Source organism: Bubalus bubalis, chromosome X (genome assembly GCF_019923935.1).
Source record: "Bubalus bubalis isolate 160015118507 breed Murrah chromosome X, NDDB_SH_1, whole genome shotgun sequence".
Classification (NCBI taxonomy): domain Eukaryota; kingdom Metazoa; phylum Chordata; class Mammalia; order Artiodactyla; family Bovidae; genus Bubalus; species Bubalus bubalis.
Window position 1 is genome coordinate 55,482,110 of NC_059181.1, and position 27,974 is coordinate 55,510,083.

At 51.7% G+C, this 27,974-nt stretch overlaps 1 protein-coding gene across 1 annotated transcript; it reads left to right on the top strand.

Annotated features, from left to right (window-relative positions):
• Window positions 1-175: 175 nt before the first annotated feature.
• CACNA1F (calcium voltage-gated channel subunit alpha1 F) lies at window positions 176-27,609 on the top strand. The gene is made up of 48 exons (XM_044936725.2): window positions 176-337; window positions 1,814-2,063; window positions 2,443-2,548; window positions 2,979-3,118; window positions 3,373-3,515; window positions 3,619-3,771; window positions 4,991-5,187; window positions 5,300-5,403; window positions 5,924-6,114; window positions 6,365-6,448; window positions 6,562-6,655; window positions 6,820-6,846; window positions 6,995-7,155; window positions 8,290-8,515; window positions 9,490-9,697; window positions 9,795-9,915; window positions 10,032-10,113; window positions 11,417-11,459; window positions 11,644-11,695; window positions 12,613-12,760; window positions 12,984-13,113; window positions 13,606-13,665; window positions 13,881-13,987; window positions 14,070-14,157; window positions 14,744-14,851; window positions 14,944-14,996; window positions 16,700-16,846; window positions 17,628-17,829; window positions 17,920-18,078; window positions 19,012-19,122; window positions 19,571-19,654; window positions 20,468-20,488; window positions 20,699-20,827; window positions 21,137-21,202; window positions 21,462-21,553; window positions 22,202-22,361; window positions 22,592-22,719; window positions 23,004-23,100; window positions 23,288-23,390; window positions 23,654-23,755; window positions 23,927-24,057; window positions 24,289-24,417; window positions 25,013-25,182; window positions 25,887-26,012; window positions 26,106-26,233; window positions 26,333-26,445; window positions 26,828-27,025; window positions 27,305-27,609. The coding sequence occupies exons 1-48, from the start codon at window positions 313-315 to the stop codon at window positions 27,533-27,535; spliced, it is 5,928 nt and encodes a 1,975-aa protein (XP_044792660.2). The 5' UTR covers window positions 176-312; the 3' UTR covers window positions 27,536-27,609.
• Window positions 27,610-27,974: the final 365 nt, after the last annotated feature.

Consider the following 27,974-nt stretch of genomic DNA (forward strand, 5'->3'; position numbering starts at 1 on the left):
TGCATACTTCAAATTTCAGATACTTTTGGAAAACAATTATCATTTTTCTTATTTTAGTTTCTGCCTCTGGTGCTGGTATATATTTTGTAAAATAAATAAACGTATATGTGCATATATATATATATATATTTTTTTTTTTTTTAATCAGTGCCTTTTCTGTTGCCAGGCTGTGGCCCACAAGTGTCCCATCTTCACCCCTCCTCACCCTCCCATCCGACCCTGTTATGGCCCCGCCCTGTGACCTTAATCCCTCCAAAGCTGGGGGAAGAGACAGGGGCTGTGTGCAGATGGCTCTTCAGTCTCGAAAGGAGGATGTCAGCATCTGAAGGCGGGAAAGGTGAGAGCAACCTTCCACCCCTACAGACCCTTGGAGCAAGCCTGGACTCTGCTCTATCCTCTGCCCCTCTGACCCACCCACTGCCCACCAGGATCCTATCCTTGGAGAGCCTTTTGGGGACTGGAATCATATTACCCTGTTCCCATCCCAGACAGCCCCAATACAGCCCACAGCTTTAGATCCCAATTTGAAACCCAACCCCAATCCTGGCCCTGATCTCTATCCTAGCACCCACCCCAACTTCAACTCCAATGTCAGCCCCAAGCTTAATCCTAACACAAACTTTACCAACCAGAGGGCAAACCCCTGTTAGAGTCCAAATCCCAACATGGATACAGACCTTACCATGAGCTCTAAAGTCACCTAAACTCAACCCCAACCCCTGGATATCAGCACTGTTGGCGAATGGGTCTCTGATTTTCCAGAAAGAGCACAGACCCATTTTTAAGGATCAGAGAGAAAGACAGAATGCATACTTGATGGTGGTAATAAGTCGTGAAGATTTAGAGTCAGAGACTCCCTGGGTTTAACTCCCAATTCAGTCGCTTCTTCAAATAACTTAACCTCTCTTTTTGCATCAATTTCTCCACCTGAAAAATGGGAATAATACTGTGTGTCAGACATTCTTCTGAATGCTGAACTCATTTAATCCTCACAACAACCCTATGTTGTAGGTACTCTTATTGTCATCTCATTATACAAATAAGGAAATTGAGGCTCAGAGAGATTACATAATTTGCTCAAGGCCACAGAAAGCTACCAAGTGGTAGAATCAGGATTTAAACTCAAACAGCTTTTTTTCCTCTAAAGCTGATGGTATCTTAACCAAACCAACCCACTGCCCCTTGGAGGCAGAAATAAAGCCATAGGAATTGGGAATGGATTTAGCTGAAAACCCCAATGTAAAACTCAGATCCCACCTGAACTCAAACTCAACTTTAACGCTAACCTTGATCCTGATTCAAATCCCAACTCATTCAACTATCTAGGCCTAACCCCAAATCATATTTTAAGCACACTTTACTCCCACCTGAATTTAAACCCAACCCAAAATCTACCACTCAAGTTTAACCCTACATTTGCTTCTAGCTATAAACTCAGTCCTACCCCATGCAAATTTAAGCTCTCCCCCCCCCCCCCGCAAATCTAACACAAAATCTGCTTCAGTTAGAAATATAATCTCACCCTCTCTCACCTATAAACTTGCACTTTACCCTCAGTCAATTCTAATACCAACTCATCCCCCAGTCCTTAACTCAGGTGCCCTCAGTTCAGTTCAGTCACTCAGTCATGTCCAACTCTTTGCAACCCCATGAAACGCAGCACACCAGGCCTCCCTGTCCACCACCAACTCCCAGGTACCCTCAACTCTCCCTAATTTTACATGCTCTCTCTCCTTCCCTCAGATAGAAGAGTAGGATCAGGTAGGAGGCAACCAATACCTTGTCCTCACCCTGACTTTGTTTCTTCACACAGACAGCACCCCAGAGCCCAGTCCAGCCAATGGGACAGGCCCTGGGCCCGAATGGGGGCTGTGCCCTGGGCCCCCAGCATCAGATGGTGAAATCAGCGGGGCATCGGGCCTAGGGACCCCTAAGCGAAAGACTCAGCACAGTAAGCACAAGACAGTGGCAGTAGCCAGTGCCCAGCGGTCACCCCGGGCACTCTTCTGCCTCACCCTGGCAAACCCCCTACGGCGGTCCTGCATCAGCATTGTGGAATGGAAGCATCCTTGAAGGCCAGGGACAGGGCTCAGGGGTGAAGGTCATCAGGGTACCAAGAGTCAAGGATCAAGCCAGAGCTGGAATGAAAGAGGGCTGAGATCACCAGGGATCAAGGGTTAAGAACTGGATTCAAGGGAGAGTTGAGAAAGGTGAAGGTCTGGAGGAGGGGGTGTTGTCAAGAGTCAAAGACTAAATCTCAGCCAGACTTGAGGATGCTAAAAGTTTCCCTGGGGGTCAGAGTCAAGGCCTTGGTCAGAGCAGGGGCCAGGAATGTCAAGGTTGGTCATCTTAGAGTCGAGTCAGCACTGGGTGGGGAGGGCCCCAAGGAAATGTCATATTCTGAGGCCACTCTGCCTGGGTCCTTAACTGTGTCCACCTGAGGCCCTTCGACATCCTCATCTTGCTGACCATCTTTGCCAATTGCGTGGCCCTGGGAGTCTACATCCCCTTCCCAGAGGACGACTCCAACACTGCCAACCACAACCTGGTGAGGTTTGCCCTCCCCGCCTCCAGCTTGATATAGCTCCAGTAGAGCCACACCTCAAGCCTTCCAGCCAGGCCCCGCCCCTGCTGACACAGATGACCCTCTCCTGCCCAGCCCCACCCTCCGTTCTGCTTTGCTGGCCTCCCCCTGAAGAGAAAGTTGCTCAGTTGTGTCGGATGCTTGGCAATCCCACGGACTGTAGCCCGCCAGGCTCCTCTGTCCATGGAATTCTCCAGGCCAGAATACTGGAGTGGGTAACTGTTCCCTTCTCCAGGGGTTCTTCCCAACCCAGGGATCGAACTCAGGTCTCCCACATTGCAGGCGGATTCTTTATCCTCTGAGCCACCAGGGAAGACCTGCCTCCCCCTATCAAACAAACCTCACTCCCAAATAACTTCCCAATCTCCCGCCTCGCCCCCGGCTCTGCCCCCAGGAGCAGGTGGAATACGTATTTTTGGTGATTTTCACTGTGGAGACGGTGCTCAAGATCGTGGCCTACGGGCTGGTGCTCCACCCCAGCGCCTACATCCGCAACGGCTGGAACCTGCTCGACTTCATCATTGTCGTGGTCGGGTACGCATCTGCAGGGGACACACCCTACCCTAGTTCAACTTCCCACCACAGACCCGCTAAATTCGGGGCTCAGGGAAGTGACTGCTTCAGACTGCCCCCATTTGGCAGCCAGAATCAGAAATATTAACATATTTTAAACCTATTTGCATTTCCAGTTACAGGGATTTGTACTTCTCAGAGGAGAAGGAAAGTAAGGGAATGGGGGGATCCCAAGGCCTGACCCCCTACTTCCTTTTCTCATGCTCCCCCATCAGGCTGTTCAGCGTGCTGCTGGAGCAGGGTCCCGGACGCCCAGGGGACACCCCGCATATGGGAGGGAAGCCAGGGGGCTTCGATGTGAAGGCATTGCGGGCATTTCGGGTGCTGCGGCCACTGAGGCTGGTGTCTGGAGTCCCAAGTGAGTGGCACATCCCCGGGCTTGGAGGTGATGGACGGGAGTGGGAGGAGTGGGGGGCTGAACTGACCCTGCCCCTACTTTGCCCACCCATGGCTCCCTACAGGCCTGCACATAGTGCTCAATTCCATCATGAAGGCTCTGGTGCCGCTGTTGCATATTGCACTTCTTGTGCTCTTTGTCATCATCATTTACGCCATCATTGGACTGGAGCTGTTCCTCGGACGCATGCACAAAACGTGCTATTTCCTGGGATCTGGTCAGCAAGCCCACCCATCCCGAGACAGGGCATGCCTCCTCCATTGGCTCCTAAGCCCCACCCTGTTCTCAAGGAGACACACTCAAATACACGCGATTCTTCTCCCCGGTTCAGGCTCTGCCACCAGATCAACAAGCCCTACCCCATATATTCGGGCTTCCCAGTGGTGCTAGTGGTAAAGAACCCACCTGCCAATGCAGGACACATAAGAGACGGGTTCAGTCCCTGGGTTGGGAAGATCCCCTGGAGGAGGAAATGGCAATTCACTCCAATATTCTTGCCTGGAGAACCCCATGGACAGAGGGGCCTGGCGGGCTACAGTCCATGGGGTCTCAAAGACTCGGACATGACTGAAGCCACTTAGCACACACACACAGCACACCCCATGTATTCAAGACTCTACCCTTAATTGCAGACCTTTCTGTGACCCCATGGACTGTAGCCCACCAGGCTCCTCTGTCCTTGGGATTTCCCAGGCAAGAATACTAGAGTGGGTTTCCATTTCCTTCTCCAGTGGATCTTCCAAACCAGGGATCCAACTGGTGTCTACCGCATCTCCTGCATTAGCATTCTTTACCACTGAGCCACCAGGGAAGTGAAGACTCCTAGGCAGGCCTTTTTTATCCAGACCCAAACCCAAGGCTTGCTCCCACCCTTCTTTCAAATGACCCTCTGAAATTCACAAGACTCTGCTCCTAGGCTCATGGCTCACTGTTATTCACAAGATTCTGCCTCAAAATTTACAGTCCCACTCCCCAGATCTCTGTGGTTGGACTTCACAGCTTCCCAGCGGTTCAGAGTCCTGACCCAGCAGTCAGAGGCTAAGGGTTGTCTATTTTTTTAATTTCATATATTTATTTATGGCTGTGCTGGGTCTTTATTGCAGTGTGCGGGCTTCTCTTGTTGTGGCTCAAAGGCTCTAGAGTGTGGACTTCAGTAGTTGCAGTTCTCAGGCTCTAGAGCACAGGCTCAATAGTTGCACTATTCAGGCTTAGTTGCTCTGAAGTATGTGGGATCTTTTGGGACCAGGGATCAAATCCTGGTCTCCTGCATTGGCAAGCAGATTCTTGATCACTGAGCCACCAGAGAAGCCCTAAGGGTTGTCTGATTTAGAAAAATCTAGAACTCTGAGGCAAACTTCCCAGGTAGGCGGGCTTCCAAGGTGCCCATGACTGTGGGTGGGCGCACTTCGGATTCCAGAGCTCCAGTGTTCCCACAGACATAGAGGCGGAGGAGGACCCGTCACCCTGTGCGTCCTCAGGATCAGGGCGTGCTTGCACACTGAACCAGACGGAGTGCCGCGGGCGCTGGGCAGGGCCCAACGGAGGCATCACCAACTTTGACAACTTTTTCTTCGCCATGCTGACAGTCTTCCAGTGCATCACCATGGAAGGCTGGACCGACGTGCTCTACTGGGTGAGGTGAAATGACAGACACCCAGTGCAGAAGCTGAACCTGCCTTTCTTCCCTGAGCTCAGGCAGGAGGGTCTGCATACACTGAGAGATGCATGTCCTCCCCTTTCCCTAGATGCAGGATGCCATGGGGTATGAGCTGCCCTGGGTATATTTCGTGAGTCTCGTCATCTTTGGATCCTTCTTCGTCCTCAACCTTGTACTTGGTGTCCTGAGTGGGTGAGGAGCCTAGACACTTACCCAACCCCTCAGCCCCTGTCCCTTTACTTTGTTCCTTGCAAACTTCTAGACATCCTTCAAAACCCATCTAAAATACTCCTTCATTCATTCACTCAACACTGAGCATCTACTGTGTGTGAGGCACTGTTTTAGGAATGGAACAAAAGACAAAAGTCTCTGCTTTATTGGATATTACATACATACATACACACATAATGTGTTTTGTCTCATATGAAATATGTACTATGGAAAGAAATGAATGAGGAGATATTGTAATTACAAATAAGGACAAGCAGGGACGGGCCTCCTTGAGAAGGTGTTATCTGAGTAAAAATGGGAAAGATACTGAATATCTGAGGAAAGAGTGTTCCAAGCAAAGGGAAGAACCAGTGCAAAGTCCCCAAAGCTAAAACGTTCCTAGCATATTCAAAGCACAGCAAGGAGGTTGGTGTGGCTGGGATGGTGATGGCAAGGGGGCCAGGGTGGTTCCTCTGTGTAGCCCTCTATTCTCCTTCCTCAGGGAGTTCTCCAAAGAGAGGGAGAAGGCAAAGGCACGAGGGGATTTCCAGAAGCTTCGGGAGAAGCAGCAGCTGGAGGAGGACCTCCGGGGCTACCTGGACTGGATCACACAGGCGGAGGAGCTGGACATGGAGGACCCCTCAGCTGCTGGCAACTTTGGTTCCGTGGCTGAAGAGGGCCTGGCCGGCCACCGTAGGCAATCTCAACCCAGCCCACTCCCTGCCTCACGCGTCCCTCAGATGTGGGCTGCTCTCCTGAGATCTAGCCCCAGCCCTCAGCAACTCTAGGCCCAGCCTCTGGTTATGGTCTATGACACAGAACCCAGACTCAGATACCCTTCCCAGACTGTACCCAGAACAAAGACTCCAAATAACACCCCTCACCCCAGAGTCCTAACCTCACCCCAGACCCTGTTCCCCAAATGTCCTCCCTGTGCTTACAGGGCCACAACTGGAAGAGCTGACCAATAGGAGACGAGGACGTCTGCGCTGGTTCAGTCACTCCACCCACTCCACCAGCAGCCATGGTGAGGATCCAACCAGATTGAGGAGGGGGTGGGATGAGTAGGCAGAGGGGAAGGCCAAGAGCAGAACCCTGGCAATCTTCATGCGCTGACCTCTTCTCCCACCCTGCCCACAGCCAGCCTCCCAGCCAGTGACACCGGTTCAATGGCAGAGACCCAAGGAGACGAGGAAGAGGAAGAGGGCACTCTAGCCAGCTGTACACGCTGCCTGTGAGGCCCCGGCCCTCGACCTCTGACCCAGCCCAGAACCCGGAACAGATCCTGGCCCCAGTCCTGACTTCAGCCTCCAACTTCCTAGCCCTGACCTCCAATCCCTGCTGCTGAGTGCCCCTCAGCCCCCAATGATGCCCACCTCCCATCTTCCCCTTTTCCAGAAATAAGATCATGAAAACCAGCGTTTGGTGAGTTGGGAAAGCTGTGTGACTCCCAGACCCTATGACTTTGTGAACCCCACCTCCAAGCCCCCCATGACCAACAGGCTCCCCAGCCTGAGCCCTCAGGACAGGTTCAGGTAAGTGATCTCTGTCAGTGGGCTCCCTGTCCCCACAGCCGCCGTCTCCGCCGAGCCAACCGGGGCCTTCGGGCGAGCTGCCGGAGGGCCGTGAAGTCCAATGCCTGCTACTGGGCCGTGTTGCTGCTCGTCTTCCTCAACACTCTGACAATCGCCTCGGAGCACCACGGGCAGCCCTTCTGGCTCACCCAGATCCAGGGTGCACCCCCCCAGCCTGCCAGCCCTCTCCCCAGCCCCCAATTCCTTCCACCCCAGAAGCTCAGATGCAGGATCTCTTGGGTGCCCTAGATCCCCAGATATGGCCCTCCCACCCAAGTAAATGCAGAAAACCTGTCCCGTCCTACCTTGCAGCTTACACTTATGTAGCGCTTGCTGTGTGTGACAGTCTCTGTTCTCAGCGGTTTACATGTTCTCACTCAATTTCTCTTCACTGCAACTTTATGTGAATTAAGTACTAAGGCACAGAGGCCTAGCACCAAGGTCCTGAAGAGTTAAATGACTAACCCCAGGACTCAGCTACTGAGTGGCAAACCCAGGCAGCCTGGCTCTAGAGTTCAGGCTCTTAACACCACACTGTCTGGACAAGTTAAACCCTTTGTGCCTCAATTTCCCCATCTACAAAATGGGGATAGTGATAGTATCCACTTCATGGGATGCTAAAAGCAAAAGTGAAAGTGTTAGTTGCTCAGTTCTGTCTGATTCTTTGAGACCCCATGAACTGTAGCTTGCCAGGCTCCTCTGTCCATGGAATTCTCCAGACAAGAATACTGGAGTGGGTAGCTGTTCCCTTCTCCAGGGAATCTTCCTGACCCAAGGATCGAGCCCACGTCTTGCGCATTGCAGACAGATTCTTTACCATCTGAGCCACCAGGGATGGTGGGGAGGATTAAATGAGTTAAAGTGAAAAATGCTTAGAATGTTGCCTGACCCACATGGAGTTAATACTGTATAAGTGTTATTAATAGCCTTTACTATTATTCATTTTAATCTCAGCCCCAACCTGAATACTGAGCAAACTTCTAACCCCAACCCTCAAACCGGCCCCAGTCCCAGCTAAATGCTAGGCTCTAAGTCTACCCGTGAATCAGAGTTTTTCTGTATTCACAGAGGCTAACCGAGGCCCACACCCCAGCTCTGCCCTCGCCCCAGCTCCAAAACTCTCAAAACCTCATGCACCCTGACCTACAAACTCACCCTATCCTCAATCCTAACCACATCACCAGCCTGTGCCTGGTCTGATACCAGCTGCCCCAGATCGCTCCATGGCCCCTACCTCCCCACATGTCACCATAAAACCTGGCTAGCCCACTCACCCCTACCCCTCTCTCCACAGAGTATGCCAACAAAGTGCTACTCTGTCTGTTCACGGTGGAGATGCTTCTCAAGTTGTATGGTCTGGGGCCCTCTGTCTACGTGTCCTCCTTCTTCAACCGCTTTGACTGCTTCGTGGTCTGTGGGGGCATCCTGGAGACTACCCTGGTGGAGGTGGGTGCCATGCAGCCCCTGGGCATCTCGGTACTCCGCTGTGTGCGCCTCCTCAGGATCTTTAAGGTCACCAGGTATGTGAGGGGTGGGGGTGGGGGTGTGGTTGTATGTGGCGAAGGGTGAAGACTGAGACCCCAAACACAGCTGCAACAGCCACCATCCCAGCTCCAATGATGACTATATTTGCATCATCATTCACTTGTCAAATATCCATTGAGTGCCTACTGCATACAAGGTGTCCTTCCAGGCCCTAGGGAAACACCAGGAATCAAAGCAGACAATAGCTCCTGGCTTCCTAGAGATTAAAGTCAGTTGGGGAGGGTGTCTACTCCACTTCCTTCCCCTTCCTCAGCCTCAACTTCAGCTAGAATATGATTCCCAACCCCATCTCCAAATTCAACCCCATACTCATCACCAACCCAAACCCCATCCCTCACCCCCAACCATAACACTATCTCTAACTCCAACCACCAGCCACTCATCATCCACAAGGTCATTTACAGCCCCAATATCCAAGCCCAAGCCCAGCCCCACCTCCAACCTCATTTCTAACTCCCAGATACATCCCCATCACTAACCACAATCCCCACATCCCAAACTCATAACCATTAGCCTATCTCCAACTGCAAACTCGTCCCAAATCCCAGCCCTAATCTCATCCCCATCCATCCTCTCCTCTATCCCAACCCTCAACCACAACCTTATCCCCAACTCAGTCATCTACAACTCCAAATATTCCCTAAGCCTATCCCCAGCTACCATCCCTTACCCCAAACCCAGCCCCAGGCCCAATCTGAAACCAAATTCTAGCTTCACCAACTTCCATATACCCACCATACTAATCTCATCTTCCCTAATGCCACCCTAACCTCAAATAACCCCTTCCCCTTCCTTCTTATTCTCACCTCACTCTAACTCCAAAATCACATCCAACAGTGACATCAAAGTTCACCTTAACCCGCCCCAGTACATCCCAAGCTGAAGCCCTGCCCTAGCTCCTGACTCACCACTGGACATGTCAACCCTTCCCCCTCCATCTCTGCTGCAGGCACTGGGCATCTCTGAGCAATTTAGTGGCATCTCTACTCAATTCAATGAAATCCATTGCATCCTTGCTGCTTCTCCTCTTCCTCTTTATCATCATCTTCTCCCTGCTTGGCATGCAGCTGTTTGGGGGCAAGTTCAACTTTGACCAGACCCACACCAAGCGAAGCACCTTTGACACCTTTCCCCAGGCCCTCCTCACTGTCTTTCAGGTGGGACCTGGAGATCATGGGATGGGTGGGCAAGTGGGGAGGGACCCAAGGTTGGGGAGAGGGTCCCAAGGACTTCATGGTGACTTCCCACCCCTAGATACTGACGGGTGAGGACTGGAATGTGGTCATGTATGATGGTATCATGGCCTATGGCGGCCCCTTCTTCCCAGGGATGCTGGTGTGCGTGTATTTCATCATCCTCTTCATCTGCGGCAATTGTATCCTCAGAGCTTTGGGAGGCTGGATCATGGCAGGATTGGGGGAGGATAATGAGGACCTGGGCACTCTGTAGGCAGTCTGCTTCTCCATCCTCTCTAGCCTGAGCTCACCCCAGACATCCTATTGAATGTGTTTCTTGCCATCGCTGTGGACAACCTGGCCAGTGGAGATGCAGGCACTGACAAAGATAAGGGCAGGTGAGGTCTGACTCTGCCTCCAAGACACTCTCGCCCTGGAATCCCTGACTGGGACCCTCACACACACATCCCATACCACCAAAGATGCTTTGGTATCCCTGTAAATCTCTATCTGCAGATCCAACCTGCCAGTCCTCATTCATTGGACATGCATTTACTGAGCACCTGCTTTTTACCTGGTGGCTCAGGGCTTCCCTGGTGGCTCAGATGGTAAAGAATATCCCTGCAATGCAGGAGACTCATTGTTACCCAGTTCAATCCCTGGGTAAGGAAGGTCCCCTGGAGAAGGGAATACCCATTCCAGTATTCTTGCCCAGGAAATCCCATGGATAGAGGAGCCTGGAGGGCTGTAGTCTATGGGGTCCCAAAGAGTCGAACACAACTGAGCGACTAATACATAATACATGCACACTTTTTGCCAGGCCCTGTTCTATATGCTAAGGAGAAGCAGTGGTCAAAGTAAACAGAGTTCTTGCTTTCATGGAGCCGACATTCTAGCTGGGAAAGGCAAGCAAAACACAAACAAATGAATATATAACAATATAACTTAATTAAATATATGTTTACAATATGTAATGAAGGAAAAGAAAGCAGAATAAGAAAATAGAGACATATGATGCTTGCTGTTTTGGTTAGAGTAATCAAGGAAGATGACTATTGAACAGAGGCTTGAAAGAAGTAGGGGAGTGAGCCATGCCAATATCTGGAGTAAGAGTGTTCAAGGCAAGGGGACAGCAAGTGCAGAGGTCTTGAGGTGATAATATTCTTAGCACATCTTAAAAACACCACGGAGGGGTTTTCCTGGTGATCCAGGGATTAGGACCCCATGCTTCTACTGCAAAGGGGCAGGGGGCACGGGTTCAATCCTTAGTCAGAGAACTAAGATGCCACACGCTGCTGGGAGTGGCAAAAAAAACAACACCATTGGAGACACCATGGATGCCATGGAGTGGCATGAACAAGGAGGAGAGTGATAGGGCATGAGCTCAAATAGGGGGAAATAGAGAAGCCAGATCAAGGGTATCCTGGGCCATGGTGAGGACTTTCGGTTTTGCTCTGAGTAAGGGAGGAGCCATGGAAGGGGTGTGAGCAGAGGAGGAATGTCCCAGACTTAGAACTTAACAGGATCTCTTCTGCTGCTGTGAGAATAGACCAAGGAGATGAGGGAGGAAGCAGGGAGGTTCTATGGGACCTAAGAAAGGTCTGTTCTGACTACAGTGACCCCCTCCTCCACCAGCCTTGCCAATCTGCTTCAATCTTTAACAGTCACTGCCCACACCACCCCCTATATTTCTTTGCCCAGGGAGAAGATCACTGAGGAAACTCCACAGGAGAATGGAGCACTGGTGAGTTAAAAGCCTGGGCACTGTCTACACCTCCCACTACCACCAGTATCTGTCTGTGTGCGTGTCTTTAACCCCCATCCTCTGCCTATTCATTCCTTCTTTATTGCATCCCTTCTGTGCCTCCCCTGTGTCCATCCCCTGGTGAACCCCCCATCATCGATGACCTCCATCTTCCTGTCCCCAGGTGCCTGGTGGGGAGAATGAGGAAGAGGAATCTGCAAAAAATGAAGGAGCAGGCAAGTGGGCAGGGTCAGGTGGAAGAGGCGTGGGACCTTGGGGAAACCACCCAGGCAGACCTTGTGACCCCTGAGACCCTCTTCTCTGGGGAGAAGCCTTCCCTGAGATGGTCTTGAAAATAATGGACTTGGTGTGTGGTCAGGAAGTTTCAAGACACTGAGATTAAAGATGTGCTTAGTCGCTCAGTCGTGTCCAACTCTTTGCGACCCCATGGACTGCAGCCCGCCAAGCTCCTCTTTCCATGAAGATTCTCCAGGCAAGAATACTGGAGTGGGTTGCCATGTCCTCCTCCAGGGGATCTTCCCAACCCAGGGATCAAACCCAGGTCTCCCACATTGCAGATGGATTCTTTACTGACTGAACCATCAGGGAAGCCCCAAAAGAGAAACCAATATTTTGTTTTATTGCAGAACTTCTCAGAGCCTTTATTATAAAATAGTGTGTAAATGTCTGAAGAGGGGCTTCCCCAGTGGTTCAGATGGTAGAGAATCTAACTGCAGTGCAGGAGACCTAGGTTCAATCCCTGGATACAGAAGATCTCCTGAAGAAGGGATTGGCAACGTGCACCAGTATTCTTGCCTAGGAAATCCCATGGGCAGAAGAGCCTGGTGGGCTACAGTCCTGAAGATGGCGATGTTCACTCAGCACACATTTACTGAGCCCCTACTGTGTCCCAGAGCTTCCCTTGTGGCTCAGCTGGTAAAGAATCTGCCTGCAATGTGGGAGACCTGGGTTCGATCCTGTGTTCTAAGTGCTGAGGACACAGAAGTAAACAAAACGAACTGAAATCCCTTCTCTGAGGAGCTGCCATTCTAGCAGGGAGATGAGAATTTTACCATGGGAAAGCACTGTTCTAGGTGCTCTACATACATCTTCTCAATTCATTCTCTCTCTTTTGATCTTCTTCTGGTGCCAGACATGGAGGAAGAGGAGGAGGAGGAGGAAGAGGAGGAAGAGGAAGTGGGGGCCGGGCATGTGGAACTCCTGCAGGAAGTTGTACCCAAGGAGAAGGTGGTGCCCATTCCTGAGGGCAGTGCTTTCTTCTGCCTCAGCCAAACCAACCCGTGAGTGCTGCGAATGTGTGTGGGGGGGTGGGGGCTGGGGGGGGCAAAGGAGGGGAGGGAAACAGGAGGGCTTGGGGTAGGGAGATGGGGAGGGCCAGGGAGCAGCCAAGGCTCAGGTGGGGTGCACAGCCTGATGCAACAGGGCCCAGGCTGTCTCCCTTGGGCTCCCTCAGTCACTTCTGTGGTCCTGGGTTCTGACCATGGCCATTTCTCCACTCCCCAGGCTGAGGAAGGCCTGCCACACCCTCATCCACCATCACATCTTCACCAATCTCATCCTGGTGTTTATCATCCTCAGCAGTGTGTCCCTGGCCGCTGAGGATCCCATCCGAGCCCACTCCTTCCGCAACCACGTGAGCCTTGGGCTGGGGGCTCAAGGGGACACTCCCAGGGCTGTCCTACTGGATACAAGCTATGGCCAGGGTGCAGACAGGGACAAGACCCCCTAGTTAGGCAGAGAGAGACAAGAAATAATGGTAGGTGCAGCAGTACTAGCCTTTATTACGTGTGCAACACCCTTGGGGAAGCGCCGGGGAGGTGATCAGTATTTGGAAGAGGAGGAAGCTGTACTCAGAGGCTGAGCAGACCAAGGGTGCCCATGGAGCTGGGTAGAAGGAGAGGATGCCAGATCCAAAGCCTTGTCTTTCTGATGGCCAAGGTTTTTACCTTGTAGAGAAGTCCTTGATGGTTATGAGAGAGGGGAAGGAGAGGGAGGGAAGGAAGGAAGGAGAGAGTGAGGAAGAGAGGGAAGGAAGGAGGAGGAACAGCAAAACCTACAGAGAGGGACACACAGCTAGGATCTCCCTCATCCATGACTTGGTGCCCCCATCTTTCTCACCCCCCAGATTCTGGGGTACTTCGATTATGCCTTCACCTCCATTTTCACTGTGGAGATTCTACTAAAGGTATGAATGGGCCCCTGAAGTTCATGGGGTCACAAAGAGTCAGCGGACATGACTCAGCAACTGAACAACAGTTGATATGCCCCCATCATACCCCCAGTTGCCCCAACCTACTCTCCACCCACTCTTGTAGCCCACCACTCCTGTTTCCATCCCCAACTGCCCTCCCCATCTCCAGCTCTGTGGTCTAACTAGCCTTATATCCCCCTACTCCCAAGATGACAGTGTTCGGGGCTTTTCTGCACCGTGGTTCCTTCTGCCGTAGCTGGTTCAATCTGCTGGATCTGCTGGTGGTCAGCGTGTCCCTCATCTCCTTTGGCATCCAGTGAGTGACACCTTGCCCACTCCATCCCTCCAAGAGCCAAGGCCAGGCCCTGTCCATGGTCTGAGGACTGCCCTCTCCTCAGCTCCAGCGCCATCTCAGTGGTGAAGATTCTGCGTGTACTCCGAGTACTGCGGCCCCTTCGAGCTATCAACAGGGCCAAAGGACTCAAGGTATCCACATCCCACCCAAATTCATGGGACCCAGACTCTGCCCCACCCCTGGGGCCAAAGATCATGGTCAGAGTGGCCATTTGCAGTGATGCCTGACCCTCGGAGTTCAGTCGGTAAAGAATCTGCCTTCAATTCAGGAGACCCAGGTTCATTTCTTGGGTGGGAAAGATACCCTGGAGAAGGAAATGGAAACCCATCCCAGTTCTTGCCTGGAGAATCCCATGGACAGAGGAGCTTGGCAGGTTACAGTCCATGGGGTCGCAAAGAGTCAGACATGACTTAGCGACTAAAACCACAACCTCACCACATAGCCTGGACCTGATGTTGTAACCACCCAGCCCTGAACAGTGGGCACAGTTACTGTCTCCATTTCTTACCAAAGGCCACATTTCTATGACCCAAGTTTCTGATGTGCGGACTCATACCCATCTGGCAAACACTTATTTCCAGTTGGTACCCACATGTCCTTCACCCAAGACCGCATGTTCTCAACCCAAGTCCCTGAGCCCCACACATGCCAAGAGTTTGTGCCCCCTGGCTGTTATGGCCTGCGGTGTCCATGAGCCATATTTGTGGGTGTCTGCAGCACGTGGTGCAATGTGTGTTCGTGGCCATCCGGACCATCGGAAATATCATGATCGTGACCACGCTCCTGCAGTTCATGTTCGCCTGCATTGGTGTGCAGCTCTTCAAGGTGAGAGGAAACACTGGAAAGGCTCAGATGTGAGTCAAGGCGGGGAGGTGGGGATGAAGGATGAATCTGTTTGACAAATATCATCCCTGCAGGGGAAATTCTACAGTTGCACTGATGAGGCCAAACACACACCCCAAGAATGCAAGTGAGTGCCCAAATCCTGCCCTCCATGCAGCCCAGGACCCCTCCCAGAGTCCAAAGAGGTCCCTGGATCTCACCCAGGCCTCTGAAACCCCTAGACCTTCCTCCAAAGAACTGAAGAGACCCCCAGAGTTTTAAAAATATTTATTTGGCTGGGCTCAGTGGATAAAGAATGCACCTGCCAATGCAGGAGACACAGGAGATGCTGGTTTGGTTCCTGGGTTGGGAAGATCCCCTGGAGGAGGGCATGGAAACCCACTCCAGTATTCTTGTCTGGAGAATCCCATGGACAGAGAAGCCTGGCCGGCTACAGTCCAAAGGGTCACAAGAGTTGGACATGACTGAGCGACTACACACATACACACACACACATATTTATTTGGCTAAGTCGGGTCCTAGTTGCAGCACACAGATCTTCATTGCATCACACAGGATCTTCCGCTGCAGCTGCAGTGCACGGAACTCTCTTGTTATGGCACATAGGCTCAGTAGTTGCAGCCCATTGGCTCCAGAGCACGTGGGCTTAGTTGCTCTGTGGCATGTGGGATCTTAGTTCCCCAACCAGAAATCAAACCCACATCCCCTGCATTGCAAAGCAGATTCTTAACCATTGGACCACAAGGTAAGCGCCACCCCCAGATTTTAATCAAGGCCCCCAAGACCCCAGAATTCCTCAAGGCCCTAAGATACACCCTGAGAATTCTAAGAATTGCAAAGGCTCTCTGAACTCACTAATCCTTAAGATACCCCCAAAAAAAGTAACTGCCCCAAACCCCTCTTCACATTCCCCAGAGTTACCTCCACTCCCCCTGGCAATTCCCAAACACCCACCACCACCACCAAGTCCCCAGCTTCCACCTTGAGACTCCTATGGAGGGTAGTTGATATTTAGCCACTAAGCTGTGTCTGACTCTTTTGCAGCACCATGACAGTGTAGCCTGTCAGGCTCCTCTGTCCATGGGGTTTCCCAGGCAAGAATACTGGAGTGGGTCCCCCTACTTCAGGGGATCTTCCCAATCCAGGGATCAAATCTGCATCTCCTACGTCTCCTGCATTGCAGGCAAATTCTTCACCACTAGGGCACCTGGGAAGCCTGTAGAGGGTAGTAGTTAACTGAAATTAGACATTCCTGGTTCAAATTCATCTCATGAGACTTGAGTATGTTTCTTAACTTCAATGAGTCCCATTTTCCTTAACTGAAAAATGAGGATCAAAAGAGTATGGATTTCACAAGGTTGTTGTGAAGAGTAAATGAGTTACTACATGGAGAGTGTACTACAATGTAAAAGTAGTACGTGTAAAGCCTAGCACAGAGCCTGGCATATACTTAGTGCTGATAAATGTTGGGTATTATTAGTATTGCTTTTTCCTGGATGACAATGATGATGATAATAATGGTGACGATAGCTAATGTATATGGTCCCAACAATGCACCAGACACTGTTCTCATTGACTGACAAAATTAATCCTTGTAACAAGCCAAGAAATATGTTCTGTCATTATCCTTATTTCATAAATGGGGAAAACTGAAGCACAGAGAGGCTAACTGCCCAAGGTCACCCAGTCAGTAAATGGAAGTCCAGGATTTGAACCCAGGCTATTCACCTCCACCACTATGCCCTGCTGCCTCCATGCTAGAGACACCAGTCACCTTTCCATAGCTCCCCACCCCTCCTCATCCATCCAGCATGTCTGCAACATCCACAGGGGCTCCTTCCTGGTCTACCCCGATGGAGATGTGTCAAGGCCTCTGGTCCGGGAGCGGCTCTGGGTCAACAGCGATTTCAACTTTGACAATGTCCTTTCAGCCATGATGGCCCTGTTCACTGTCTCCACCTTCGAAGGCTGGCCTGCGTGAGGGACAGGGCCCTAGGGATGGGCAGGGGACTGGGCGAGAGTCTCTAGTGGATTGGCTTGGGATATCCTGGGGATGGGTGGAAGGGTAACTTGAAATGTGATGAAGGTCTCTGGAGAATGGATAGAGTTTTCTGGGGACTGGTGGATGTATCAGATGACTAAGTGGGGATCTCCTAGAAGTTGGTTGAGGGTGCTTTGGGGACCTGGGTGAGGGGGCTTCCAGGAATTGAGTAGAGATCTCTGAGGCACTAGGTGGAAGTCTAGAGAGGACTGGATACGATTTAGAGGGTACCTGGGTAGGGGTCTGGGGGGCTGGGTGGAGGTCTTGGAGGAGATGGAGCTGGAGATTCAGTGGTTTCCAGATACCTGCACAAGTCTTCATGGTATTAGTCAAAGATGTTTGGGGGGAGATGGAACAAGGAATTCAAGCTGATGGGACAGAGGACTTAGAGATCTTTGGGGGCTTGTGGGGGAGTTCTGGGGAGCTGCATAGGGACCCCAAGATGACTGGAGGAGAATTGGGCATCTGTGGGAACTTAAGGGATTTGAGGGTCCCAGAGAGCCTGATTGGGGAATTCTCTGGAGGGTTGGATGGGGATCTCTGGGTCTCTGGAGGGCTGGGCTTTGGGAGTCTTTGATGACCTGATGTGGAGGTCTCAGGTGATTAGGTCGGGGGGGGGGGGATATTTGAGAAGAATATTCTGGGGTATCTAAGGTGTCTATGGGTAGGTTGGAGGAGTCTGGGATATCCCCCCACTTGCCCCCACTGGCTCCCCAGGCTGCTATACAAGGCCATTGATGCAAACGCAGAGGACAAGGGCCCCATCTACAATTACCACGTGGAGATCTCAGTGTTCTTCATTGTCTACATCATCATCATTGCATTCTTCATGATGAACATCTTTGTGGGCTTTGTCATCATCACCTTCCGAGCCCAGGGCGAGCAGGAGTACCAAGACTGTGAGCTGGATAAGAACCAGGTGACCTCTGACCCCTGATTCACCAACTCCCCTCCCCAACTCCTTGCCTTGGGACACCACCGCTCACTCATGCCTTGCACCCATATGCAGCGCCAGTGTGTAGAATATGCCCTCAAGGCCCAACCACTCCGTCGCTATATCCCCAAGAACCCACATCAGTATCGTGTGTGGGCCACTGTGAACTCTGCTGCCTTCGAGTATCTCATGTTCCTGCTCATCCTGCTCAACACGGTTGCTCTAGCCATGCAGGTCTGAACTCCCCACCTTGACCCCCACCAGACACCTGACCCTATTCTGTCCGCACAAATCCTTGAGAACCATCAGAAATGCTTTAGGCTGCAAGTAACAAAACCCCCAATTGAGAGAAACTTAAGCTTTGAAGATATGTGTCACATTTTTTCAAATTACAGACCTATTCACCCTAATTTCAGGGATGTGAGAATGTGAAAAAATATGGCAGATGGCAAATATAAGTTGCCATTGACTGTGAAATGCACCCAAATTTCAGAGATTCTAAAATGTGAAAAGATGTATATCCTGGAATCAATAAATGTGAGTTATCTCACATAGCAAGCAGAGGTAAGCTATTTGCTTATTGCCCACCAGGGACCCAGGCTCTTTCTGTTCCACTATTCTTAGCAAGTTGGTTTTCATTCTCATGATTGTTGCTTCATGGTCACAAAATGGCTGCCATAGCTCCAGGCATCAAAACCACATTCAAAGCAGGAAAAAGGAAGGAAGGTTGCAGTAAGGGACTTTCCTCATTTGATCCTTTTGTTGTTTAGTCTCTGAGTCGTGTCCAATTCTTTGTGACCCCATGGACTATAGCATGCCAGGCTCCTCTGTCCATGGGATTTTTCCAGACAAGAATACTGGAGTGGGTTGCCATTTCCTTCTTTGATCCTTTTATTGGAAATCAAAAATATTTTTCACAGAAGCTGTCCAAGCAGCAGCAAACTTATGTTTCAGTCTCATTAGTCAGAACTAGCTGCAAGGAAAGCTAAGAAATCAAGAGCTGGGCTTTCCAATATCCATAATGGGAAGCAGACAGTGTGAGAGTTTTGGCCAACTCATTGTGCTTCCACATCCCCAGACTCACCTCAGTCCAAGCCAGAGAATATTTGATTGTTATGGTGGTTTTCTGTCTCATGCTGTATCCCCACATCTGATTTTCTCCTGCAGCACTATGAGCAGACTGCTCCCTTCAACTATGCCATGGACATCCTCAACATGGTCTTCACTGGCCTCTTCACTGTTGAGATGGTGCTCAAAATCATTGCCTTCAAACCCAAGGTACCCTCCTCCCAGACCTAATCCATTCCTTAAGGTGGAGCTCATTGCATACCTCTCAGGAGGGACTTCCCTCATAGCTCAGTCGGTAAAGAATCTGCCTGCAATGCAGGAGACCTGGGTTTGATTCCTGAGTTGGGAAGATCCCCTGGAGAAGGAAATGGCAATCCACTCCAGTATTCTTACCTGGAAAATCCCATGGACAGAGGAGCCTGGTGGGCTACAGTCCCTGGGGTCGCAAGAGTTGGACACAACTTAGCAACTAAACCACCACCACCAGGGGGGGCAGCAACCAGTGAGTCAGGAGACTAAGGAGGAAGAGGGATCTAGATGCAGCCCTATCATGGTCCAACCTAGACCCTGCCTCCCCAATGTCCCCAACTGCTACTAGCCCCATACCCTAGCTTGCTAGCTCTGAGAAGACAGGACACTGCTTTCCTCTTGTCTACAGCATTACTTTACTGATGCCTGGAACACATTTGATGCTCTTATTGTGGTGGGCAGCGTAGTGGACATTGCCGTCACTGAAGTCAATGTGAGGACTGGCCTCTCTACTAACCCACTCTACTCCTACCAACCTTCTCTCACCTCAACCCCGGGGCTTTCTCTCATGGGGAGGTGGTTCCCACTCACATCCTACTCACTCCCAGAGACTCAGAACTCCTTCCTCTAGCTCTATCTCTCTGAGTCTCTGTTGGGTTCAGCCAAAGCCCTCTTCTCCCAGCCCTCCCCCCTCCCATTTATTTGCAAGTTATGCCCTGCCTCCAGCAGCTCCTAAAATGACTCTCTTGTTTTTACCATTATTTTCTTCATTGCCTCTACATCCCCCTCCATTGGCCCCATCATCTCCACCAACTCCTGCTTTGACTCCATCATCTCTTCTGATTCCTTTATTGGCTCCATTTCCTCCACCAACACCATCGTCTCTGACACTGGGTCTTTCACGGCTCTGTCATCACCACTGATTGCACCATTGGCTCCATCATCTTCTTCATTGGGTACTACGTGGTCCTCCGTTGACAATGCTGCTGGGTCCATATCTCCATCACTGGCTTCTCCATTGGATCTTTCATCGGTTCTCTCATGTCCACGAAACCACTGGCTCCACCATTTCCTCCACTGGCTGCAATATCTCTCCTCCATCATCTTCTGCACCTTCTCCTTTCCCTTTCACCCTTATTACCAACTTTTCCTTCAACCATCCTGATCCATCACTACATAACCTTCCTCATCATCCCTGGATAATAACTCTGCCATCCACTATCCCTCATATCTGCTCCATCATTTCTCCTCTTGTTCACTGACCCTGTGATCTCATCACCTCTGTTTCGGTAATATCTCCATCCAGAATGGTGGCCACCTGGGCGAGGTAACCCCCCCACCTCACAGCAGGGACTGTATGCCTTTATCTTCACCTACCATCCTTTCCTTTCTGCCTGAAAGTCCTTAGAAATGTTCCCTAACCACTCTGGGGCCTGGGTTCTGAGGGATTTGATGGCTTCGGGAGGTCAAAGTACGAGACCGGGAGGTGGCTGAAGCAAATGTGAACTGAGCATACTAACCACACACTCAATCCCAGAGCTCTGAGGACAGTTCCCGCATTTCGATCACCTTCTTTCGCCTCTTCCGAGTCATGCGATTGGTCAAGCTTCTTAGTAAGGGTGAAGGGATTCGCACATTACTTTGGACATTTATCAAGTCTTTTCAGGTAACTCCCTCACTCCTTTGTCCACTCCTCATCCCTACCTCACACCTCTCAGCTTGTCCTTTTACCACTCCCAGAACTACCCCTTCCAGCATGTCATACCCACCAGCAGCTTACTATTTCGTTTTCTGTCTTCTGTAGGCTTTCAATTCCCAACGTGTCTTGGCCTCTATTGTACTTAATACTGTGTTGTAGGCACCTTGGGGATGGACCACATCTCTCATATGGCCCAGGCTTGAGAGAGCAGTGCATTCTGGGGCTTACAGTTCTCTGCCTGGACCTGAGTACCTATCGTCCTCTCTACCCATCTAGGCCTTACCCTATGTGGCTCTTCTCATCGCAATGATATTCTTCATTTACGCAGTCATTGGGATGCAGGTACGTGGAAAAACACTAGGGGGAATCCCTCAGGCATTCTTCTGTTGAAAGGGGCTAGACAGGAATGAGCCCAAAGTGGGGGTATAAAGACAGACAAGCCGCATAACCCTGAGTCAGTCCACACATCTGTGTAATGAGGTCAGCAGTGCCTGCTTGTCAGCGTGGTGAGGATCCTTCAGGTATTAGGCGTTGTGAAATGGGTGGGATCCTGTAAAGGGCACAGAGTCACCCCTCTGACACAGCCCTTGTGTGCCCACAGATGTTTGGCAAGGTGGCTCTTCAGGATGGCACACAGATCAACCGAAACAACAACTTCCAGACCTTTCCACAGGCTGTACTGCTTTTGTTCAGGTGACACAAAAACCCCTTCCCTGCTGCTTTGATCTCCAGCATGCTTTTGGAGGGGGCACAGAGCCTCTCTGGGCCCCAGACTGCCTGAGTTATGGAAATAATAGGGCAGCATGGGACTCCATGGGGTGTCCCTGGTGGCTCAGATGGTAAAGAATCTGCCTGCAATGCAGAAGACCCAGGTTCGATCCCTGGGTTGGGAAGATCTCCTGCAGAAGGAAATGGCTACCCACTCCAGTATTCTTGCCTGGGGAATCCCATGGACAGAGGAGCCTGGCAGGCTATAGTCCATGGGGTTGCAAAGAGTCAGACATGACTGAGCAACTAACACCAGTGCTGGTGCTGTGAGACTCCATATTCCCAAAGACCTTTTCTGGTTGTGTTCTAAAGAATCTTTTAGAATAGTCTAGTCTCAGCCATCCTTTTTCTGGCTGCAAGATGTATACCTTTCATAGACCTTGCATCTATAAAATGAAAACATGATAGTCATCAACATGGCCACACCAGCTTTTAAAATATTGAAATGCTATCTTTACCAGATGTTGCACCTAGCAAGAAGTAGGTCATCTCCTCACCCCTCTGGCCCCTACAGCCCCTTGTCATGATGTCACAGCCTCCCCTCCAAGATGGCATCCCTGTGTGACCCCCCAGGTGTGCTACTGGTGAGGCATGGCAGGAGATAATGCTTGCCAGCCTTCCTGGAAGCCGGTGTGACCCTGAGTCTGACTTCGGCCCTGGTGAGGAGTTTAGCTGTGGTAGCAATTTTGCCATCGCCTATTTTATCAGCTTCTTCATGCTCTGTGCATTCCTGGTAAGGACCATTTCCCCACCACTATTACCACTGTCCCAGGGGCTGGCTCTGAGGAAGTCCGGGGATGAGGTGGGGAGCCCAGATCTTCAGAGCAGATGAAAGGGCTGGCCTGACAAGATCAAACCAAGGACTCCTGAGTCAGTGACCATATAAGCTTACCTCAGCCTCCCACCAAACCCACATACCCTGCTCTGCCCTTCACCTAACCTCTCCTACTCACTGGCCCACAGATCATAAATCTCTTTGTGGCTGTGATCATGGACAACTTTGATTATCTAACCAGAGATTGGTCCATCCTGGGCCCCCATCACCTCGATGAATTCAAGAGGATTTGGTCTGAATATGACCCTGGGGCCAAGTATGCCCTCTAACCCCATACCTGGGATCCCAGAGGACAGTGTACTGCCCCACACAGTCCTCCAACCCCAGAACCACTCACCTGTGCTTCCCACTACCCAGGCAGTAGATGCTCCAAAGTTCCCACTGCTGCTGTCCTCGGCCTTTTCCCCTCCCAACTCTCCCCTGGCAGGCTATGGGGTGTTGGTGCGGGGAGGGAGTGATGAGCTGGTAGGACCTTGAGTAAGGACTAGAGGGGTTATCTCCAACCCAGTAGTGCCTCCTATCCACCCCTACCTTCCCCAGAGGCCGCATCAAGCACCTGGATGTGGTTGCCCTGCTGAGACGCATTCAGCCCCCCCTGGGATTCGGGAAGCTGTGCCCGCACCGAGTGGCCTGCAAGGTCTGTGCACCTGCCCACCACTGCCTCGGAGAGGACTGTCCACCATATGACCGGGGTGGGCAGGGACCCTGCCTTGGGTAGGGAAGGGGTGTTTGGTGGCATCCTCAAAGGCTTCTGCCCTTGGGCATCACATGCCTGCATCCCTGGCATTTGCCCAAAGTGGCTTCCATATCCCTGCTGTGCACAGAGACTTGTGGCGATGAACATGCCCCTCAACTCAGATGGGACAGTGACATTCAATGCCACACTCTTTGCCCTGGTCCGGACATCACTGAAGATCAAGACGGAAGGTGTGTGGGGAAGAGGGGGAGGGGCAGGAGGGAGAGGGTGCCTGGGTAAGGTGCTAGGAGCAAACTAATTGGAGAACGGGCCCCACTCCTAGCTCTGAACCTCAAAATAGGTGAGTTTGTCTTCTCCAGGTCTGTTTTCCCACCTGTCCAACCGGAGCAGTGTATGGCTGCAGTAGAAGCTTGTGACGCCCCCTCCAACAGTGAGGGAGTAGCTGTGAAGTGTTCTTCCCATTGGCTTATGCGAATATCCTCTCCCGATGCAGGAAACCTGGAGCAAGCCAATCAGGAGCTGCGGATTGTCATCAAAAAGATCTGGAAGCGGATGAAGCAGAAGCTGCTAGATGAGGTCATCCCACCAGCTGATGGTGAGCTGGCTCCACCCCAATTTCTTAATCCCGCCTCTGAATGTCGAGGATTTGCTCACCACCACCAAACCATCCCTGGCTACAGACGGAGGGGTGCAGGGAGAGAGTCCAAGCCTTGGTGGGAGAACAGAGGACTTCTGTGTGACCTTGCTTCTTCTCCCTTGCTCCCAGAGGAAGAAGTTACCGTGGGCAAATTCTACGCCACATTTCTGATCCAGGACTACTTCCGCAAATTCCGGCGGAGGAAAGAAAAGGGGCTACTAGGCACCGAGGCCCCCCCAAGCACCTCCTCTGCCCTTCAGGTCTTGGGAGCAGGGGCTGAGCTGGGTGGGGATATGTGGGAGCATTGTAGCTGAGGTTGACTGCCTTCCTGATCTCATGGAAGCCATGTCACAGATGAAGAAACTGAGGCCCCAGGACCCATAGAGGGTCAGGGGTGGCTGTGGGGCTCCTTTCCCACCCCACACTCCTACCCAAGGGCAGGGAAGTTTAGACCCTGAGCTGCCTGCTTCCCTATTTTTCTACCCCCACAGGCTGGCCTGAGGAGCCTGCAAGACTTGGGTCCGGAGATGCGGCAGGCCCTCACTTGTGACACAGAGGAAGAGGAAGGGGAAGAGGGGCAGGAGGGAGAGGAGGAACACGAGGACCTGGAAACGTACACAGTAAGGACAATAAGCTTTCACTCCCCCAGACACTCTTGATCGTAAAATATTGGGTTGGCCAAAAAGTTCGTTTGGGCTTTTCAGTACCCTGTTACGGAAAAACCTGAATGAACTTTTTGGCCAACTGCATCATCGACTCAATGGACATGAGTTTGAGTAAACTCTGGGAGTTGGTGATGGACAGGGAGGCCTGGCGTGCTGCAATCCATGGGGTCTCAAAGAGTCGGACAAGACTGAGTGACTGAACTGAACTGAATACTCCCTCAACCCTTTGAGTGACTTCCATACTGCCTCTGGGAGGAAGCCCCCCAGAGAAGACACCCTACAGTAGACAAACATTTATTTGGTATGATGGACATGAGTCTGAGTGAACTCCGGGAGTTAGTGATGGACAGGGAGGCCTGGCGTGCTGCGATTCATGGGGTCGCAAAGAGTCAGACACGACTGAGTGACTGAACTGAACTGAACTGAACCCGCTGTTGGGCTGGGGGCAAGACCCAGATTCAGCCCCCGGGGCACTTGCTGGATACACACTATGTGACCAAGTGACTTAGTTATAACCTGGATGCAATCCTCAATCCTGTGATTTCCACAGGCCCTGATGGGCTCCCAGCCCCCATCTCGCCGGAGCTCCGTGATTTCTGTGTCTCTACCTGCTGGAGACAAACCTCCAGATTCACTTTCCCCTGGACCCAGTGATGACGATGGGGGGGCTCCCAACTCCAGACAGTCCAATGTTCCCCAGTCTGGGTCCCATGCCCACAGGTATGACCAAAGCTCTGCAGGAGGCTTGTGAGGGAAGACAGGGACTAGCCACTATATGGGAACTTCAGGGCGCAGAGGTGGTTAGCATAAGAGGGCCTTCAAATGGCAATGTGGGGAGAAATGGAGGGGATGCAATGGCTCTGGTGGGAACGGAGGGTACTAAGAGATTCATATGAGAGAGGCAATAAAGAGGTTTAATATACAAAAACACATGATGTGGAGCAAAATGGGTTTAAGTTCAAATCCTGGCTCTGCCATTTGCTAAGTGACCTTGAGCTAGTCACTTAGTTTCTGTGGTCCTCAATTTCCTCACCTGTGAATGGGGAGTGATGGTAGCACTTACCTCATGGGAATGATGGATGAAATGAGGTCACACCTAGCTTTTACAGCCTCCCCCTCACCACATCCCCAACACACCTCCAGTTCTTGTTTTGAAGCTCTCTTCAACAGGCCAAAGAGAGAGCCTGCTTTGATTTTTTGGAAACTTTGGGTGCTTCCAATGAGACGGACAACTGTTAAAAGAAAGCTTACGTTTGCCTTAAAATTATGACATGTTAACTTTATGTTTTGTGAATTTTCTCAATTAGGAAAAAATTAAAAGTCCGGTGTTTCTGTAGAAGGTAGGGCATGGAATGAGAGGGAATCAGGGGCTCAGGACCACATTGAGAGGGTCTGGTCTACCTAACTTGCCTCACTTTCCCCAGGAGAAGCTCTGGGGTTCTCATTTTCACCATTCCAGAAGAAAGAAGTTCTCAGTCCAAGGCAACCAAAGGGCAAGAGAAGCAGGATGAGCAAGAGGAAGTCCTGAGCCAGCACTCTGGCCACGACACGTAGGATGAGCCCATGAGCCCATGTGTGGGTGGAATGGTAACCCACTGCACATGTCCAGGCCTGAGCTCACCCCAGCCATTCCTCATGGACAGGCTCTCCTACCTAGATGAACAGGCAGGGGCTCCCCCACGCCCCATCCTTTTGCCATCTCACAGACCCCAGAGATACGTGGATGGCCGCCAAGCACCACGCCGCCGTCTGCTGCCCCCAACGCCTGCAGGTGAGAGTGGACGTGGGCCCCCCTCCCTGGGCCATCAGGGCAGAGGGCTCGGGAGGCACTGACATTCCTCTTTGCTCATGGTGCCCCCCACACCCCCAGGTCGGAAGCCATCCTTCACCATCCAGTGTCTGCGGCGCCAGGGCAGCTGTGAAGATTTACCCATCCCAGGCACCTATCATCGTGGACGAAACTCAGGGCCCAGTAGGGCACAGGTGAGGTGGGGGAGGGAGGCTGAGGTCTGGAGGGGTGGGGGCAGCCGAGGCTGAATTTATCAAATACACTATATATTAGTTCCTTCTGAAGAAGGGGGCACATGTGAATTCACACAATCCTCACTGTGCCTGTAAGGTGGGTACTATTAGCCCCAGTTTACAGATGAAGAGACTGAGGCCCAGAGAAGCTTACCCAAGATCACACAGCTAGTAGGTGGCAAAGCCAGGCCTTCTGTGCTCTTAAATAAACTCAAGTCTGATTTATACCCTTTAAGTTTGACTCCAGTTGTGGTTTGGGATAAGAGGTAGGCACGGGAGTGATTCCTAGATCCTCATACCCCATCCATCCATCACTATGCCCCTGATGTTTATTCTGGTCCAGGGTTCCTGGGCAACCCCTCCTCAGCGGGGCCGACTCCTATATGCCCCACTGCTATTGGTGGAGGAGGGTGCAGCAGGGGAGGGATACATCGGCAAATCCAGCAGTCCACTGCGCACCTTCACCTGTCTGCATGTGCCTGGAACCCACTTGGACCCCAGCCATGGCAAAAGGGGCAGTGCTGACAGCCTGGTGGAGGCTGTGAGTCCAGAAGGGGAGGGGGCAGGAGGGACGGGAGAGAAGGGGAGGAGGTGGGAGCTTGGGAAGGAGGGGAAAGGGGTCCCCAGTCTCTGTGTTGTGCATGTAGCTCTCTCTTTGCTCTGCAACTTCTGCTCAGCAAGATGTGTGCCCACTGTCCTCCACAGACATCCCTGTGTGCCTTCATGGGTTCATCACTAATTCACAGCAGCTCTTCTGTGCATACTGCCTTGCTTCCATGCTGCACCCACTGTCAACATAGATCCCATCTGTGCCCCCTAGGTGCTCATCTCTGAGGGCCTGGGCCTCTTTGCCCGAGACCCACGCTTCGTGGCCCTGGCCAAGCAGGAGATTGCAGATGCATGTCGCCTGACCCTGGACGAGATGGACAGTGCTGCCAGTGACCTGCTGGCACAGGGGACCAGCTCACTGTATAGTGACGAAGAGTCCATCCTCTCCCGTTTTGATGAGGAGGACCTAGGAGACGAGATGGCCTGCGTCCATGCCCTCTGAAGTCCTACCCCTCCCCCACTGCTCAATAAACTTCCTTCCCTCCCTTCCTCAGAAGGAGACAGCCGTGGACCACACTCCTGGATTTTGGTGTCTTTGCACTGGAGGCCTGGGGCTGCCCAGTGGCTCCCATCTATCCATCTCCTGTATCAGCCCTGAGCCACTGCCCACACATGGGTATTTCCAGAAACCAGGACAGCCAGGCCTGATTATTCAGCGTCAGGGAAGGAGGGAGGAGGAGGAGGAAGAGACAGCAGCCAAAAAAAGCTGGAGACAAAGTGGAGGTGCTGGGGGAAGGGAGGGTACTAGACAGATGGAGGGAAGTGGAGAGAGAGAGAGGATGTGTGGGGGTTTGGATGAGGGGTGGGGGAAAGTCAGAGATTCCACAAGGGGTCAGGCAGATCAGACTGAGGCAGGACAGATGGATGGAAAGGAAAGATAC